This window comes from Macrotis lagotis, chromosome 3 (assembly GCF_037893015.1).
Source record: "Macrotis lagotis isolate mMagLag1 chromosome 3, bilby.v1.9.chrom.fasta, whole genome shotgun sequence".
Classification (NCBI taxonomy): domain Eukaryota; kingdom Metazoa; phylum Chordata; class Mammalia; order Peramelemorphia; family Peramelidae; genus Macrotis; species Macrotis lagotis.
The window spans coordinates 280,923,552-280,941,677 of NC_133660.1; the positions used below are offsets into that span (position 1 = coordinate 280,923,552).

At 46.0% G+C, this 18,126-nt stretch overlaps 1 protein-coding gene across 1 annotated transcript in view; it reads right to left on the minus strand.

Annotated features, from left to right (window-relative positions):
- The window catches only part of LRP5 (LDL receptor related protein 5), a 150,760-nt gene that overhangs the window by 56,072 nt on the left and 76,562 nt on the right, over window positions 1–18,126 (minus strand). Inside the window, exon 6 of the mRNA XM_074230900.1 lies at window positions 759–1,155. Coding sequence (XP_074087001.1) covers window positions 759–1,155 — 397 coding nt within the window. The remainder of the gene's footprint in view (window positions 1–758; window positions 1,156–18,126) is intronic.

Below are 18,126 nucleotides of genomic sequence, written 5' to 3' on the forward strand. Positions count from 1 at the left end.
AACTTTAATTATGTTTGCATTTGGCCTCAAGCCTCTAACTTTCCTCTCAAAGATGTTGCCCCAGACATCCAACTGCTGTGCTTGGCCCTCCACGGCCAGGGTGCTGCCCTGGCCTTCCATCTTCAGAGGGAGGGGAGGCAATGTGAGGCAGAGGAACTGGGTTCAAATCCTGACTCTGCTATGTACAACAACCTGAGTTGCTATACAACTTTCTTCTTGATGGGTCTCAGCTTTCTCCTCTGTAAAATGGGGGGGAGGGAGCAGTAAGACTTGATGGCCTCTAACTTTATGTAACCTTGGACAAATCACTACAACTCCTGAGCCTCAGTTTGCCCATCTGTAAAATGACTAAAGGATCTCTGAGGTCCCATCTAACTCTCAATTCATTCTCCCATGATCACATATCACCAAAGTAGGATTCCAGGAGGCTTAACATTAGAAGAGTTGAGTGTGTATTAAATTGCGAGCTGCTGGGGTGGGAGGGAGAAGGGAATGCTACAAGAGAGAACTGGGTTCAAATCCTGATTGGAACACATACTACAAAAGTCTAGAGAAGCAACTTCCCTCCTTGGAGCTTTGATTTCCTCACCTGTACAGACAGGATGACAATGCCTCATAGGGTGGCAGTCCCATCTCACCATACCAAGGGAGTGGCTTATTTTATCATTAGACTCCTTTCTGGCCCCAAAGAGCCTTTTCTCCACCACCGATCCCCACCCCTGCCCCTTTAAGCTTGGAGCCCTGATCAGGACACTCACCCCATCACTGGGTTCAGAACAATAGCTCGAGGCTCATCCAGGTTCTCTGAGATAAGAATCTTTCTTGAGGTCCCATTCAGTCGAGTCACTTCGATGCGATCTGTACCCGTGTCAGTCCAGTAAAGATTTCTGGCCACCCAGTCCACGGCAATGCCATCGGGGTCATTGATCTCTGTGTTGACTAAGGTCTGGGCCCCAGAGCCATCCAAATAGGCCCGGCGGATGGCCCTCACCTCATCATCTGTCCAGTAGACGTAGCGGTCCACAGGATCATAGTCAATGGCAATGGCGTGTCTGATGTCATCAATCTGTAGAATGATATCCGTGAAGTCCGGCATGTCCAGGGAGATCCTGCGTAAATCGGTCCGCCGGGCAAGCAGCAGAACCTCCTCAGCACCTAGGAGGAAATTTAGCAGTCAAGTCAACAAACAGCTTATTAGGCACCCATTATATGTAAGGGAGTAGGAGTGTGTGGATCAGAATGAAGAAGATTCCCCTCAGGGAGCTTACATTCTACTTCATGGGAAGGTTTGGATGTGATATGTTCCTGACAACCCACCTCTTTCATTTACTTCCAGCGGGACCTTGGAAAAAAATCCCTTCACTGTGCTAGGCCTGTTTCCTCAGTCAAGTATGATTCCCGTTAAAGAGATTAGTTCAATGGTTTAGCAACTGGTTTATAAAAATTGTGAGGGCTTCTCTAGAAGCAGTTTATACAGTAGCTGTGGCTCACTTGTTTCAGCCATGTCCCCTGGTTCATTTTGCAGATAAGTAAACTGAGGCAAATAGGATGAAGTGACTTGCTCAGGACCAAGTGTCTGAGGTAAGACTTGAACACAGGTCTTCCTGACTCTAGACCTGGAGTTTTATTCTCTGCCCTATCCAGTAGTAAGGATGGTCTATATCACTGTAGAGCTGACTGATTTTGGAACGCAGAGGTAATCCTTGAAGGCAAACAAGGAGGGGTACTCAGATGACCTAAGTGCAAAGGATCAGAGGGTTCCATTTTACAGAAGAGGAAGCTGAGGCAGCATCTTCTGCCTTAATAGCTACCAAAGGACATAAAAGGTACATGATCTGCCCCATGACGAGCTTGCAAGTTAGTCTGAGACATGATAAAAGCAGAGGAGACAATGGGTAACTAAGCATTAAACTACCTGCATCCAGAATGAGTGTCCTCACAGCTGGAGAAAACTTCAGGAGCCACATGTAGTTAGTGGCAGCCTCTAGCATCAAGTCTGTCCCTCGGTGGTTTCTATCAGTGGGCCCACCAACACTGTGAGGAAGAAGATTCTGTGGCCTAGGTATCTCCTACACAGGCGGGACCAGATTGTATATTGGAGGGACTGGATCTGATATAATTCCTGACAAGGAAATCACTTAGATAGTTCCCTGTAGCACTAGAGGTTCAGTAACTTATTGAAGAGAAGGGAAAAGCAAAACTGGAACCCAAGACTTTGTGAAGTTGATGATGAAGTTGAATCCATGACACAAGACCTAGGGGCTCAAGGTCTGTCCTAATGGAGGTAAAGAAGGCAGACAGGACAGACCCTAGGAAGAAGAGCTGACCACATGCAAAGAAGGAGCTGTAGGCTGACAGTCTGGAGCTGGGAGAACCAAGAGGGCTTTGCGGGCAGGGAAAGAGGAGCCCTTCTAAGAAACAGTCTTGTCAGGCAGCTAGGTGCAGTGGATAGAGCACCAGCCCTGGAGTCAGGAGGACCTGAGTTCAAATCCAACCTCAGATAATTAATAATAGCTGTGTGACCTTGGGCAATGGTTATGCCTAAGTGTATGAGAAAGAAAGAAAGAAAGGAAAAAGAGAGGGGGGGGGGGAAGGAAGGGATGGAGGGGGAGGGGGAGGGAGGGAGGAAGAGGGAGGAAGGAAGGAAGGAAGGAAGGAAGGAAGGAAGGAAGGAAGGAAGGAAGGAAGGAAGGAAGGAAGGAAGGAAGGAAGGAAGGAAGGAAGGAAGGGAGAAAGGAGAAAGGAGTCTTGTCCACTGAGACAAGACTCCACCTAAGCTTGCACTCCACTGACTTCTACAGCAACAGAACCTTCTCTCTCCATGGACAGATTCAAAAAGGCCACATCCTGGAGCTTTGAAAAGACAGGGATGTTTTCCCAACCTACAAATGGGGAGAAGAAAAAGAGTGACTTTACCCCACCCCAAGCCAGATACCTAACCATTTCACATAAGTTTTGCTTATTCAAAATTCTGGGGGAGGCTAGGTGGCGCAGTGGATAGAGCACCGGCCCTGGAGTCAGGAGGACCTGAGTTCAAGTACGGCCTCAGACACTTAATAATTACCTAGCTGTGTGGCCTTGGGCAAGTCACTTAACCCCATTGCCTTCCAAAAAAAAATTCTGAACTCTATGCTTATTTCCCAGAGACAGAGGATCTGGGCTTGATTTCTGACTATGTCACTTACTGCTGTGTGACCTTGGGACAGATCTGCTACTAACATATAAAATGGGAGAGCTGTGCTGATGACCTTGGAGGTCTCTCCCAGTTGTATATCAACAAATTCACACTATCAGAGGGAAAGAGAGACCATGGAGACATTTTACAAATGGGGAAACTGAGGCACACAAACTCTTGCCCAGTGCTTTACATTGACTAGAGATCAAAACATTGATAAATGTTTACTGAATAAATGAATCATTCACTAACTGATACCACTCAGCGTTTGCCGCTGGGGGCCTCCGGGTCTGAAACTGGTGTTAGACGCAGCCCTAATGAGGCAAGAGAGGGCAGAACCAAAGGGAATTCCGGCTTGCCTCTGCTCCCCTGACACTGACCCTGGCTTCCACAACAGCTGGAAATGTCGGCCTCTAGCCAAGGGCAGGGGTTGGGGTGCACTTGAGGTCATCACATTGGGGGCAGATTTCCCAGGCGCTAAGCAGTGGTCACCTTCTTATGGAGTGACCCAGCAGAAAATGCCCCATGGTTGTTTTCCTCCTACCTTTTCCATTCACTGACAACAAAAACAACAATAGTAACTGAGAAATGATCCTACCCTTGTGACACAGAATGTCCCAGCTGCCTGGCACCTCACAGATCACACGATCCACCCCCTTCTTTTTGTAAGGAAAGCCTTGAGAGGGGACAAGCCTTTCCCAGGAAACAGGGTACCTTAATAGCAGAGCTGGGATTTGAACCTGTCTTTTGAGCTAACATTTTGACCATATTTGCTGAAAAAGACAAGAGCGAAACAATGTAGAACTAGAAGACTCTGAGAAAAAGGCAAGGTTAGTGGGGGGTGGGGGGCAACACCAATCCTGGAGTCAGCCAGGCCTGTTTCTGACTCAAGCCAGGTAGGTGATTAGGGACAAGTGACCACCTAGAACAGCAGAGGTGTCAAGAAATGCTTATCTGGGATAAGGGAGGGAGATCCAACACCATGCATTTCCCCTTGAGATGAAATTAAAAGGTCAGACCATCCCCTCAACACACACACTTCATCAGTCAGTCAAGAAGCATCAGGTGGCTACCAGATACCAGTAGCTAGCCTAAATACTGACCAAAGACAGGTGAAAGTCAGTCCTACCCTCAGGGAGCTTCCAATCTAATAGGGGAGGCATAAAAACTACTATGTATAAACAAGCCACAAAAAAAGAAATGGCCATAGTCTCAGGGGAGATCTTGTCTCCAAGCCAATCTTCAACACCCTCTGCTACCAGCAGCTTATCCCCTAACTTCACCCAGCCTTGGTTTCCCCAAAAATGGGGATGAGAGCAAGCTCCAAATGTGAAGGGTTTGTGGCAAACAGCCAATGAGGCTGGGTGTTCAAAGCGCTTTGTAAGTCTCACAAAACCTTTCGCTGAAGTCATGAAATCGGGATGGTTGGTATCTCCTTTGTTAAACCAGATTCTAGAATTCTTCCTCTCACATCTCTTGGCACAGAAGTAACACTCAGTAGGTGATTTTTTTATTTACTAAGTCAATGATCTCATCAATTTTCAAAAAAAGGTGAAGTATATCCAATGACCTTGACTTTTCATCAATAAGGAGAGGGCTGGTGCCAGCCTAGAAAAGGAAGTTGCTAATCACAAAGAGCCATCTCAGCTTTTTCCAGAACAGCTGAGTTCCAGTCTTCCCATCAGTGACCAGCTGGGCAATGGTGGGGAAACCACCATATGACCTTGGGCCATCATTCTCCATCTACAATACGAGAGGGTTGGACTCAATGGTCCCCAAAGATCCCTTCGCAGCTCTGTGCTCTGGTGAACCCCAGAGGGTCCACCCCTAGAGGGAGTATATAAAGTATCAACAGCAGTGTGTGTGTATGTTGGGGTGGGGGAGAAATCTGTGATTGAAGACAGTTACTGTTTGTCTTTCATTCTCCAAGAGAACCAGGACATCAGGGAGCTGATGGTATGATATGCATGTGGATTAAGGAAGGAGGGAGGGAGGAAAGAGAGAAGGGAGGAAGAAAAGAAAGGAAGGAAAGGAAGGAGGAAGGGAAAAGGGACAGAAGGAAAGGAGGGAAGAAGGAAGGAAAATGATAGATTTCAATGGACATTGGATTCTGTATCTCCAGACCATTTACCAGTAGCTAAAGAGTGCTACCACTAATGAAGGGCAAGCTTAGACTTGAATCTATTGAGCAGTCATTGATGGAGGGCCCACTCTGGGCAGTGCCCTGTACCAAACCTGGAGTTTTCTGAGCCTTGGAGTGGGGAGATTGAGGTGGAAACCAAATCAAAGCAAAAAGCAGGGGAGCAGGGACAGGGGCAGGAGCTGCCCTCCTCCCAGTCAGGGCACATTCTGTAAGAGAGGCTCACCTGAGAGTCCAGGTTGAAGCCACCCTGGGAGGGGAGAGGCTGATAGTCTGGGAGGGATGATTGATTTCCCAAATGCTCTCCTTTGGGCTTCTCTTGCTCCCATTGAGTCCTCAGGAGGGGTCCAGGGAGAGGAGGCTTTCTGTCAAAGGGCCTGCCTGGCAGAGGGTCTGGGGCCCAGGGTGCAGGCAGGAGGGAAGGCCCGAGGTGACAGCAACGCTTCTTCCCACATTGGCCCAGGGTACCAGGGCTCGGTCAGAGGCTTGGTCAGAAGGCCGGACAGTCTTCTGTTTAGAAGCAAGAGCTTGGCCGGCACTTTCCTTCCCCAGCTACTTAAACAAACAGGTCTCCCAAACTGCTAACACCAAAATGAAAGTCTCCCCTCCCTGGGCCTTCACCTGGACCCCAATTCTTCCTGCTCCCCTTCTCACCTGAGTCCAAGCCAAAGTGGAGCAGGGAAGAGGGAAGGGCCTTCGCTGGGTGGCGACTGTCAGAGGCTGGGGTATAGCCCCTGCCTCGAGGACCCTGGCGGAAGGATGAGCTGGCCGGGCCTTCCCATTCCCAGCATCATGGACTCAACTCACACAAAGCCAAAACAACAGCTAATATCTGTTTTACAAATAGCATCTCATTTGGTTCTAACTCTAACTTGGGAAGCAGGTTCTTTTATAATCCCCATTTGACAGAGGAGGAAGCTGAGGCAGAGAGCTGTTAAGCAACTTGCTCAGGAACACAGAGCTAGGAAGACTCGGGGCTGGGGTTGTCCTGGCCCTGGTCCAGCATTGTTCCTTCTCTGCCCAGCTACTTGTCCTCCAAGAGCTTACCTGGCGGGAGTACAAAGCAAAGACTGTTCTCTTAGAGTTAGAGGACTGAGTTCAGTCCCACCTGTGTGACCTCAGGTGAGTTATTTAACCCCATGGGCCTCGGTTTCCTCATCTGTAAAATACAGGAGTTGGATCAGTTGACCTATTAGGTGCCTATCCATTCTAGATCTATGGCCTTATTCCATCAGGGTGGAGCAGTGACTACTGAGCTTCCCTACCACCCCTACAGACCCAGGGGAGGCTAAGCAATGTTGACTGATGGCTGGATGTCTGGTGACAGATCACCAGGTCAGGGGAAGGACAGAGTCAGGTGGCTAAGGCTACAGATTTAGACCTAAAAGGATTACTTAATCCAATCCTCTCATTCTGCAAAAGAGGCAAGAAAACAAGGTCTCCAGAGGACACGCCACCTCCCACCTCCAGACCTTTGCCCAGGTTATCCTCTCTTCTATAATCCCTAGCTCCCTCAATCCTCAGCTTGATACACAAGACCTTTCTTGATGCCCTTTTTCATTCCTTAATGCTCTGCACCCGGAAATGAACCCATATTTGTTTTACATAAATTTTATATCTTCTGGTCTGCAAAATATTTTTTTCCCTGATAGACTGTAAGTTTCTTGAGGGTAGGGATGGTCTTTGTAGCCTTGGTCCCTAGGAGACACATGTTCACTAAATAACTTGCTCCGGGTCACAGAGAGAGTAAAGCTTGGGAGCCAGGAGCCCCGGCCCCACACATCACTCCTGATAATCGACCTTCAAGGTTCACTTTTCACCCATCGGAAATGTCTCCTTCAGACAATGATTGTCCATGTTGAATTCCCTAACCATGCACCCCAAAGAACAGAAACTCCTGAGGGCAGGAAGCTTGGCATTTGACATACCACCAGTCACAGAGCTGACCTGTAGGAGATGCCCGTGGGTTTGGACCAGGATGCCCCAGACCCAGGAATCTACCTAATCAGAGGTGATCGGGAGGAATAGGCATGTCTACAAAATAGGAGACTGAGATGAGCACAAAGAGGAGCAGGAAGAGGGTCAACTAACCTTCTCATCTCAGGAAAATCCTAAAAAGTGAGGATGGCATTGTTGGGGGTCCCCACTCCCCAACAGAGGCATCCCAGGCCAGGGTCTGTCTGGCTATGAGCCAGACTGCCCTCCACAAGCTTCCTTCTCTGCCCTCCTAGAGGACTGACCAACACATTCCTGGAAGGTCACCATTAAAAACATCCACTCTGTGATGGTGGGGGGTGGAGATGAGGACTGAGTTAAAAGCCCCCAGCCCTCAGCTTTGTGGCATTCTGAGAAATAAAACTGCCCCATCCTCCTCCACTCCCCTCAGACAAGAGTCAGCATAAGCCTGCCCCCCACCCCAACCAGGGAGCCCCCCACCCACCCCACCCCATCCCCAGAAGAACAAGAAAACTGGGGAAGGCCCAGCTTAGAACTTGCAGGGCTGGAGCCAATGAGCCCCCCAGGACTCCTCCGCTGCTCCCCCACCCCGTCCCCTCCCAGCCCAGTGGGCGCATCCTTCCATCACAGGCCTGTAGTCATTTGACAAATGGCTAGTGGCAGAGAGGTCACAGGGCACGGCCCAGAAAGGGAAGGCCGGGCTCCCACTCCAGTCCTGCAGCCAGTTGGGAGCTGCCCCTCACCTAGGACAATGTCTCCATTCAAGCCACCCCCTCCCTCATCGTCCTCCTCCCCACCACCTCCTTTGTGGCTCTCAGACCTGCCCCTCTCCCCCACTTCCCCAGCCAGCTGGAGCCCCAGAGTCAGAAGGGTCATTTCCCTGCCTCTCTACCCAGTCTACACCCACCCCCAAAAGTGCTCGGGACGGCCGAGGTCACCCAAGGGGCCTCCCTAACCGCTCATTAGCAGCTCCATGCTCATTGTAATGATTGGCATTTCCACCTCCATCCCTAATCTGGAATCAATCTACAAACCAATAATATGGGAAACTAGAAAACCCCCACCCCAATAGAGATAAGCACCATCTGGTAACTCTGAAAGGCTTCCCTGGGACATTAAGCAGGAAATGACCTGAGCAGGGTCACACAACCAGGGTCATGTCTGAGGGGAGTGGAGGAGGATGGGGCAGTTTTATTTCTCAGGATGCCACAAAGCCGAGGGCTGGGGGCTTTTAACTCAGTCCTCATCTCCACCCCCCACCATCACAGCGTGGATGTTTTTAATGGTGACCTTCCCGGAATGTGTTGGTCAGTCCTCTAGGAGGGCAGAGAAGGAAGCTTGCGGAGGGCAGTCTGGATGGCTAGGGTGAGAAGCTTCCACTGCAGACATTTGTTATGATTGGCTAGGGATTCTTGGCGGGCTCATAGCCAGACAGACCCTGGTCTGGGATGCCTCTGTTGGGGAGTGGGGACCCCCAACAATGCCACCCTCACTTTTTAGGATTTTCCTGAGATGAGAACATATGGTGAGTTGGGATTTGAACCCACAATTTTCTGACTGACCACTATACCACTCTCCCCACTTTTCAATTCACTTCTTTCATGCCTATTTTTAGTATGAGAATAACTTCCCAATATCCTCACCCCTTGTAACAAGAAAGAGCAAACAGAAACCTAGCCAAACCTAGACTTCATCCAATGGCATATACAACATGTCACACCCCTAGTTCACCACCTCTCTGCCAGAAGGAAAGGGAGGGTCTCTGAGTTCTTCTGCTCAGATCCATCAGAATGTAAGCCCTCTGCAGGCAGTGTCTCTCCTCTCCTCCTCTCCTCTCTCTCTCCGTTTGTATTCCCAATGGTTAACACAGTGCTACTCAGAGGAATTGGCTCCCAAGTCCCCCCCCCCCCTCCCCTTCCTTCCTCCCTCCCATCCATCCATCCATCCATCCATTATATTCTATCTATCAATCATCATCTGTCATCCTATCCCAGAAAACCACCACAAACTAACCCCACTGGATATTTGGTTTTAGAGTTTGCCATGCACTTTACATGTACCTGGAAGGCAGAAACTATTATTATTTACATTTCAAAATGAGGAAACTGAGGCACACAGAGTTGAAGTGAATTGCTAAGGGCCACATAGCCAGTAAGAGTAAAGGGAGGACTCTAGCCCAAGCTTCCTCTAACACATTCAGTAGAAAAGGTCCTGAACTTGGAGTCATGGGACCTGAAATCAAAGTCCATTTCTGTGGCTACCTATGAGACCCTGGGTAAGTCATTTCTCTCCGGCCCTCAGATTCCTCACCTGTAAAGAGGAGATTGGGCTGCATAGACTCTGAGGTGTCTCTCAGCTTTGGGGCTTGCATCTTATCATTTCTGATGGTTCTAATTCCCTAACTTGCTTCGTTCTACCACTTTATAAAAACTTTCTCATTGGAGGCTGACTGTAAGCAGCCTGAAGGCAAGGCTCCTCCTCTTTAGAGAATCCAGGTCTGAATGCTTTCCAGCTCTGGCCTGTTTGGGTTCTCCACCCACTACAGGCTAACCAGAGGATCCTTCCTGTGACTTCACCTGGTCTGGGTTCGACTCCAGCTCCGAGTGAGAGCCAGGGCTGGACAAGAACCACTTCTGCTACCTGAGCATGAGGTGAGAAGCATTTGACAGGAAGCAGAGCATCAGAATCTGTGTTCATAGGTGGCTTCCAGGCACTGCCAGGCAAAGGCATGGTGCCATCTTTGCCCAGAAACCCTAACAGAAGAGTGGCTAGGTGGGCCTAGAAGCAAGGAGATTTTTCTTCCTGAGTTCAAATCCAATCTCGGATACTTCCAGCTGTGTGACCCTGGACAAGTCATTGAACCTTGCTTGCCTCAGTTTCCTTGTCTGTAAAATGAGTTGGAAAAGGAAATGGCAAACCACCCCAGTATCTCTGCCACAAAAATTCCAAACAGGGTCATGGAGAGTCTGAACAACAGTGATGGAAGAGTTATATGGTCAGGTGAGAGCAAAAAAAAGCCAACACAGAGAACAGAGGCATCAGTGGAGCAGGGGTACATCTCAATGCCAGTCCTTGGGGGATCAGTTTTAAAATTTGGAATCAGAAGGGCCTAGGTTCAAACCTCACCTCTGACAGGAGAAGCAGTGTAACTTTGGGAAAGTCTTTTTTTTTTTCTGAATCTCAATTTCTTCATCTGCAAAATGGGAACAATACCACCATAGCACAACTGTCACAGTGTCTGCTCTTTTGCAGGGAGTTTTTGGTAGCCCTCAGAGATCTCTCTGATGTCAGCTATCATGATTATTTCTACCACCCCCTCCCAAGACCTTTCTTTTCCAGAACATTCCAAAGCCCCTTCCTCTAATAGTAGCTGGAACATGCCTTTTGACACTCCTCTTCAGTCCATCAGATTCGGGATTGCCCTGCTCCGGGTGGATTGTGTTGTTTAGTCTCTGAGCTATTAAAAATTCACGCTTCCCAGTTGAAAATAGCAGCTGCATTGGCTCTGCCAAATGAACGCCAATCACAGCTGGGAGCGGCAGCCCAGCCAGCTCTCTAGACAACAAGGTCCTCCTTTCTTTTCCCTTTGCCCTACTTAGCATGATAAGAGACAAGACAGCTCTAATATGGAAACAAATGCTCCGATTTATTCACCCAGCTGAAACCCATGAGGCTCAGGGCACCACGACCTTGGCCGAGCCCCTCCAAAAAGGGGGCTCTGAAACTCCCGTCCTAGCCCTCAGTTGGCTATCAATAAGGAGGAAGCATTGTATGGCTCATGAGCCCCCTCTCCACTGGGGCAGCCACATCCCCAGACGTTGGGCTGCTCTCTGTCCCTGTGGAGCATCCCTGGAAGAGCTATGGCCCTGGTAAGGACCCGGGTCGTAGAGCTGGCTGTCCCGATCAGGAGTTAGGATAGCAGGTCACCCCTGGACTACTCTTTCAAGTTGGGTCCAGGGAACCAAAGGACCATCTATAACTCCTTGGAAGATGGAGGCCAGTTTCAATAATACAAGGATTCTGGAAGTTTCATGGAGTTGTGGGGTTCTGAGAGGGTGGGGAGCAAGGGTCAGAGAGTTTTTGAGTTTGTTACACCAACATCCCTAGAAGTAGGACTAAGATACTATTTAATAAGGTGGCCAAGAGCAATAAACAGTGACATGGGGAGCTGACCACAATTCTCAGGAACACAAAACAGGCTTGGGATGCCAACTCCACAAGACTGGCACCCTAGGGGCAAGGCTCCCTATGCTGCAGCCCTTACTGTGGAATAATGATGCTGACATCAAGGCCCACTCCCGTCGCTTCTAGGCTCTTCCCCCTAATTGGAAAAACGTGGGAAAAACTGAGACAAGATGTGCTAATAAATGGGGGGGGGGGCTCAAAGAAGCAAACCAGAAGGCAAAAGAAGAGAGGAAGGAGAAGGCCAACCTGGCTCTGAAATTCTGCACCAAGTGTGTGGGCCCTGAGGCCAAAGGCTGGCTACAAGAGAAACTTGTGATCTTCATTTTCCCGTTCAGAAAGAGCCCAAGCCTGTGTTTTAGTGCCATGGGAAAATGTTCATATAGCATAGTTGGAATCTATAAAAAGAATCACTAACACAGCTATCTCTTGTTCTAAGGAAACTCAATATGCCACAGACAGAATTTGCTACTTGGATGAAGTGGGAAATTTATTTCCTTTTATATAACCTAAGAACTAGAGCGCAAAGAATTTTTTCAAACATATTTCCATATTAGTCATGTTGTGACAAAAGGCAGAACAAAATGGAAAAAACCATAAGTGGGAATAATACATAAAACAAATTTTAAAAATTGAAAATCATATGCTTTGGTCTGCATTCAGACTCCCTAGTTCTCAAAGAATTAAAAGAAATTGACAAAAGGAGGGAAGAATGGAAGGGAGAAAACTTTACAAAAATGAATGTTGGAAATTATCTCTAACATAAAATTGGAAAAATAACAATAATAAAAAGAATCCATTAACAGTTTTTTTTAATAAAAAAAAAGCTGGAGCATGGGATGAATTAGATTGGGGCACCTACTGGTAAAGAGTAGCATTGCAACCCAGCTCTAATAGAAGTCACAAACTAAGACATAAGGAAAACTGAGAAGCTATCATCATGGTTGCCCAGAATAAGAGAAATTCTACTAGCTCTCAGAGGGAATAGAAGCAAACATAAAAAGAGATGTTCCAGACTTGGGAAGTTCTACAAAAGGAAAGTACAATCTTTTTTTTTTTTAATTTATTTAAGGCCATGAGGGTTTGAGTGACTTGCCCATCACACAGCTAGGTAATTATTAAGTGTCTGAGATTAGATTTGAACTCAGGTCTTCTTGATTCCAGAGCCAGTGTGCTATCCACTGCACCACCTAGCTGCCTCAGAAAGTACAATCTTAAGAGGAACCCAAAGGCCTAGGAAATACGGTACTGTTTGGGTGAGTACCATGGCCATGTTGCCTTGGATTGAGGTTGGCCGCCACTGCTACTGTCTCTTTGTCCAGCTCTTCCCACAGAAGAGAGTGTAGCCATAGTTTTGAGTCTTTAAATAGAATTCACTGAAAAAAAGACAGATTTCATGGTGGCCTCTGCCCATACAACATGGGTATCTGGAGATAATTGCTCCATGAAGAATTACAAAATTACATAACTGAAGACTTAATGCTCCAACACAAGTCTATGAAAATAAAATGTCATCAGAGTGGACAATTCACATGTGGATATGAAAAAAAAAATCCACAATAACATCTTGGTTTCTTCTAGTCACCCAACACAGTCCCTCTCCACTGCCCAAAAATACTATAGTCAAGAAATGAAAGCCAATTATTGATTAATTAAATTATCAATTAAAAGTCAATTTTTATTAAATGAAGGAAAAAATACACAGGAAGATAAATCTTCAATAAAAAGGAAGTCATTCTAAATTTAAATAGAAGTGAGTGATTTTTAAACTCCCTACCTTGAGTAAGGTTGATGAAAAGGTATTAACTCAGAAGATAGAGGAAAAAGCATTGACCTAGGCCACAAGAAGCCCCAGGCTTGGATCCCAGTTCTACTAATAACTTTCTGTATGACTCTGAACCAATCACTTTCTCTTTAAAGCCTTTATTGTTTGTTTTCCCATTTCAATTGGGTTCTTCTTTCACAACATGATTAATATGGATTATGTTTAACATAGTTCTACATGTATAATCTTATATTAGATTGCTTTCTGTTAGGAGGAGGGGAAGGGAGAAAAATTTGAAACTTAAAACCTTGCAAAAAAAGAATATTGAATATGGTTGCGTGTAATTGGAAAAATGCATAAATAAAAATTTTTTTAAATTATAATGAACATGTCATCAATGAGCTCATTTTCATTACACAGTAGAACTAAAAAATTATAAACAAAACGTACACATCTGCTATGTACTGTTTAAAAGTTTTAAAGACAGCATTTTAAAAGAATATAAATTAAATTTCAAACATTTTTTAAGACAGCATTTTAAATGTAATAAGGCAGTTACCAAATTGCTGCCCTGTTAGGATCCCATTCTGAATTTCTTTATGCTTTCTCCTACATCTTTGTAATGTCTTGTGAAAGCTCTTCTCTCCTGGGCATGATTTCTTGCATCTACATCAGTAGCCACAAATTCTCAAACACACACACACACACACACACACACACACAAACATATTCTATCCCATTCACACACATACACACACTCACTCACACACAGAAAAAGCTGTACCTACTCAAGACCATTGGTCATGCCTAAGTGTGTGGCCTCCTGCACCTTCATCCGCTCCCTTCATCCCAACACCACCAACAGGGGAGCACAGACTTGCTTCTAAAGTCATCCTCGATTTCTGTTTTGCTTAGGGTTCTACAGACTTTCAAAGTCATTTTCCTTTTCAAGACTGAGATCCCCTTGTAAACTCATTGTCTTTTCTCCCAAGGCTCATGGTCAGAGCAGAACCCAAGACAACCAGAAGACCTTGCTCTTTGCTGACAAGAATTCTCCTGACCTCAAAGCTCTGTGTATAATCTAAGCCTGGATCTCAGTAGCAGGATGACGGACAATGATGGGACCTGGAGGACCTGTGGCCTCATCGCTGATCTTTGCATACCACCCAAAGGTCAGGCAGACTCCACAACAAAACTCATTGGGTATCAATCAACAGATTCTATGTTTCACAATTCTTCCCCATCTTTTTATCAATAGGTGTGTATTTAGCACTTACTCTTGCTAGGCACTCTTTTAGTTATTATAAATAGAAAGTAAAAAAAAAAAAAATCAACCATTTCTGCCTATAAGAGTTCATAATTCTATGAGAGAAAATGTTTATACATATCAGTTCATACAGAATACATAATAAATGTAAGGTTATGGGAGGTGGGGGTCTGGGCAAGGTCTCCCATAAAGGGCCCCCCAAGCTGAACCCTCTTCTTTAAAGTAGCTACTCTGGAGGCCAATGTAGGGAGGGGGCATCCCCACCAAGTGTGGGAGACAGTCTGAGTCCAGGCCCAATTGGGCTGGATCATGGAGAGTGCACAAATGGGGGTAGAGTTCAAGTTGGAATTGCAGTCAGTTTATAGAGAGGACCTTAAATGCTAAATAGGGGCATCTGTCTGCATGTGATCCTAGAGCTAATTGGGAGCTTTCTTACTGAGCAGAGCAGCTCCCCAACAGCAAGATGCTGTTGGCCTCTTTTCTATGACAGACCCAAAGGTTCTCTCCAGTTTCCAAAGTTAAATTTTATAAATTCTCAAGCTCCCTAAGGATTCCACATTGCCCTGAAATGGGGAACATTACTTACTTTATTTATTTTGGCCGGCTCTTTCATTTCCCTGGTCTAGGGATACCACTCTCACTACTGCCAATGGTTACCTTCTCAGCATCACCTTGAGTCTTGGGGAGTTGCCCCAGACACTGAGAGTGGCCACTCTGTACCAGTGACATGTCTTGAACCTAGGCTACCCCCCAACTGTGGAGCCAACTCTGGGTCTACCACAGCATGGGTCTCCTGGTACCTCCGTATTTTGATGGCACTGAAGAAAACGTCCTGGGCTTTCACCTTTCAAATGGTCACTAGCACACTTATAAAAATCTTAGGACAGTTTGAGAGCAGAAAGTTGCCCCAGAATCCCTTTGTTCAAGCCAGACTGAGTTCTCCTATCTTGAGGTTTGTTTTGGTCTCCAAGAGTATTAAATGTATTTATTTTTCTAGCGTTAATCCTTTCCTTGGCCACCTCTTGCACTACTTCAGGTTTAGCCAAAGGGGGGAAAAAAGAAAAAGAAAAAGAAGTTCTGGGCTCCTCTGGTCAGAACAAGTTAATTAATGAGACAGTGGGAGAAATTTTGAGGATGAATATGCACAGGCAAGCCAAGGAAGCCAAGCTTGGGAAAAGGGTTTTCTTATACAACTGGACCAAAGGGCCACATTCTTATGTAAAATTAGAGGCCTGGTTCAGTCCCTTTTGTTTCTTCCAAGGGCTTTTTTCTCCTTCTGACAGAAAGGCCTAGACAGAGTGTCTGGGCCGACAATGGAAAGGTACAGGCTGGATGTAAAGAAAACACCAATTCAATTTATTTTCAGGCCGCCTTCCAAGTTATGCTGAATGCTCTCTGCCGCAGATTCCCACCACTGGCCTCAGTAATGCCAAGCCCGTTGGAAATTGTGTTGTGTTGGCAACACAAAAGGCTGTCTTCAGGGCCAATGGCAATCTGGGACAAGAAGTATTTGTGAAAATGTCTCTCAGTTGTAAGGGAAAAGCTGGTTCTTCATCATCAAAAGGAAAATCTTCCCCCAAAGACCAACCATCTTAGAAAGCTGGACAAGCAAAGCTTGGGCAGAAGGGCAACTGGGGTTCCTCACGTGGAACCCCAACTGGAATAGTCAGGCTGAGGATGATGAGAAAAAATCAAAAGCAAAACATTTTGTTAAATGACATCTGATTGCTATTTTCACAATCATCATGCTAGGTGGGGCTTATCATCATCTTCATTTTACAGGTAAGCTGACTGGAGTTCAGAGGTTAAGATGCCAGTGATCTCATCTGCTTCCATTGGATTTAATGACCAACTTCATGTCTCTGCCATCTTACTATGAGCATAGGCCCCACATCTACTAAGGGAGATGGCCAAATGGCTGTTCCATAGACATCTTAAATTCAATATGGTCAAAATTGAATTGTAAAGGAAATCAAATCTAATGAAGTCAGTTATCAAAATATTAATAAAAAAAAACACCTGATTTCCAAATGTCACTATTTCTGGTAAGCGTATTGTCATCCTTCCAAGTGTTTTTTCCCCTCTGGCTTTCTCCATTCTCCTCCATTTTCTTCTACCTAGATATCTGACTGATTTTTCTAGAGTGCAGATCTGATCATATCGGTAATTAGTAGGGTCTTCCACAAACTCCAGAGGCTCCCTAAGACTTCTAGAAGCACAAATTGTCTGATCATTTAATGTAGGAAACTGAGACCAAAGAGATTAAGGAAAATATCAGACATAACCCTGAATATTTGTGGCAAGGCCAAGTCTCTACCTTCCCAGGTCAGGATCCCTCTAATCTCAAGATAATTTGCACATTCTAATGTTATTAACCAACCAGACCACAGATGAAATGATCTATAACATAGGACCAAGGACTGGGCAGAACCCCCAGAAGACAGCATCTTTTCTGCTCTATTGACTGCAATCTGACAGGTGATGACTACTAGAAGCACTACCTGTTCTTCCCCTGAGTGGGGAGATTTCACCCCCTGTACCTAGTCTCCCCATCCCAAGGCAACCTTCCACCATCTTCCTACCATGCCATGACCCTTTCCCACACAACTGCATTTTTCCACCTCCAGTTCTCAGAACAGATATCAAATCCAAACTACCAGTTTGAGAAGGAAAGAGCCAATCTATTACCCTATAACCTCACTTTATCTTCTCAGATTTCCCATACCAAAATTCTTTTCTTTGGTCAATCCTCCCTCAGTGCATTGTCTTCCCCTTATTAGAATGGCAGCTTCTTGGGTGGCTAGGTGGTACAGTGGATAGAGCACCTGCCCTGGAGTCAGGAGTAGCTGAGTTCAAATCCAGCCTCAGACACTTAATTGCCTAGCTGTGTGACTTTAGGCAAGTCACTTAACCCCATTGCCTTGCAAAAAAAAAAAAGAATGGCATCTTCTTGAGGGTAGGAACTCTTCTTGCTTTTTGTTATTTGTATTGCCAGCACCTGGCACATGATAAGCCCTTAATAGAGGTTTTTCATTCATTCATTAATCCATTCATACAACAGCCCAGGATCAAAGATCAATCTCCAGGCAAGCCATTAGAAATTTCCCTCCAAGGGGACACCTTTTCTTTGTATTCAAACATTCAGTCACTTCAGCTAGCCTCAACTGAAAGACTTCGTCAAATCCTTTACTGAAACCCAGGAAACTGTGACTATAGCATTCTTAGGATTGTTTCCCAATCTAGTGACTCTGTCTAGGGAGCAACTCTGGCATGTTCATTAGATGTCTTGGGGGAAACCATGCTAGCTGGTGCTTAGCTCTCTTTTTTTCTTAATACATTTAGATTATTATCTTTTATTTTAACTGCAATCCCAATACTTCTCCCTCTCCCAACCAAGCATTACACCCAATACAGCTCCCCATCCCAAAGAGCTATCCCTTATAACAAAGTTTAAATTAAAAAAGGAAAAAAATATCCCAGCAAAATTGACCAATATTTCAAAAAACATTATTGGCAAAGTTCCTCATCTACAGTCCCCTTATGGGGTAGCTAGGTGGCACAGGGGCAGCTAGGTGGCACAGTGTATAGAGCACTGGCCCTGGAAGTCAGAAGGATCTGAGTTCAAATGTGACCTCAGACAC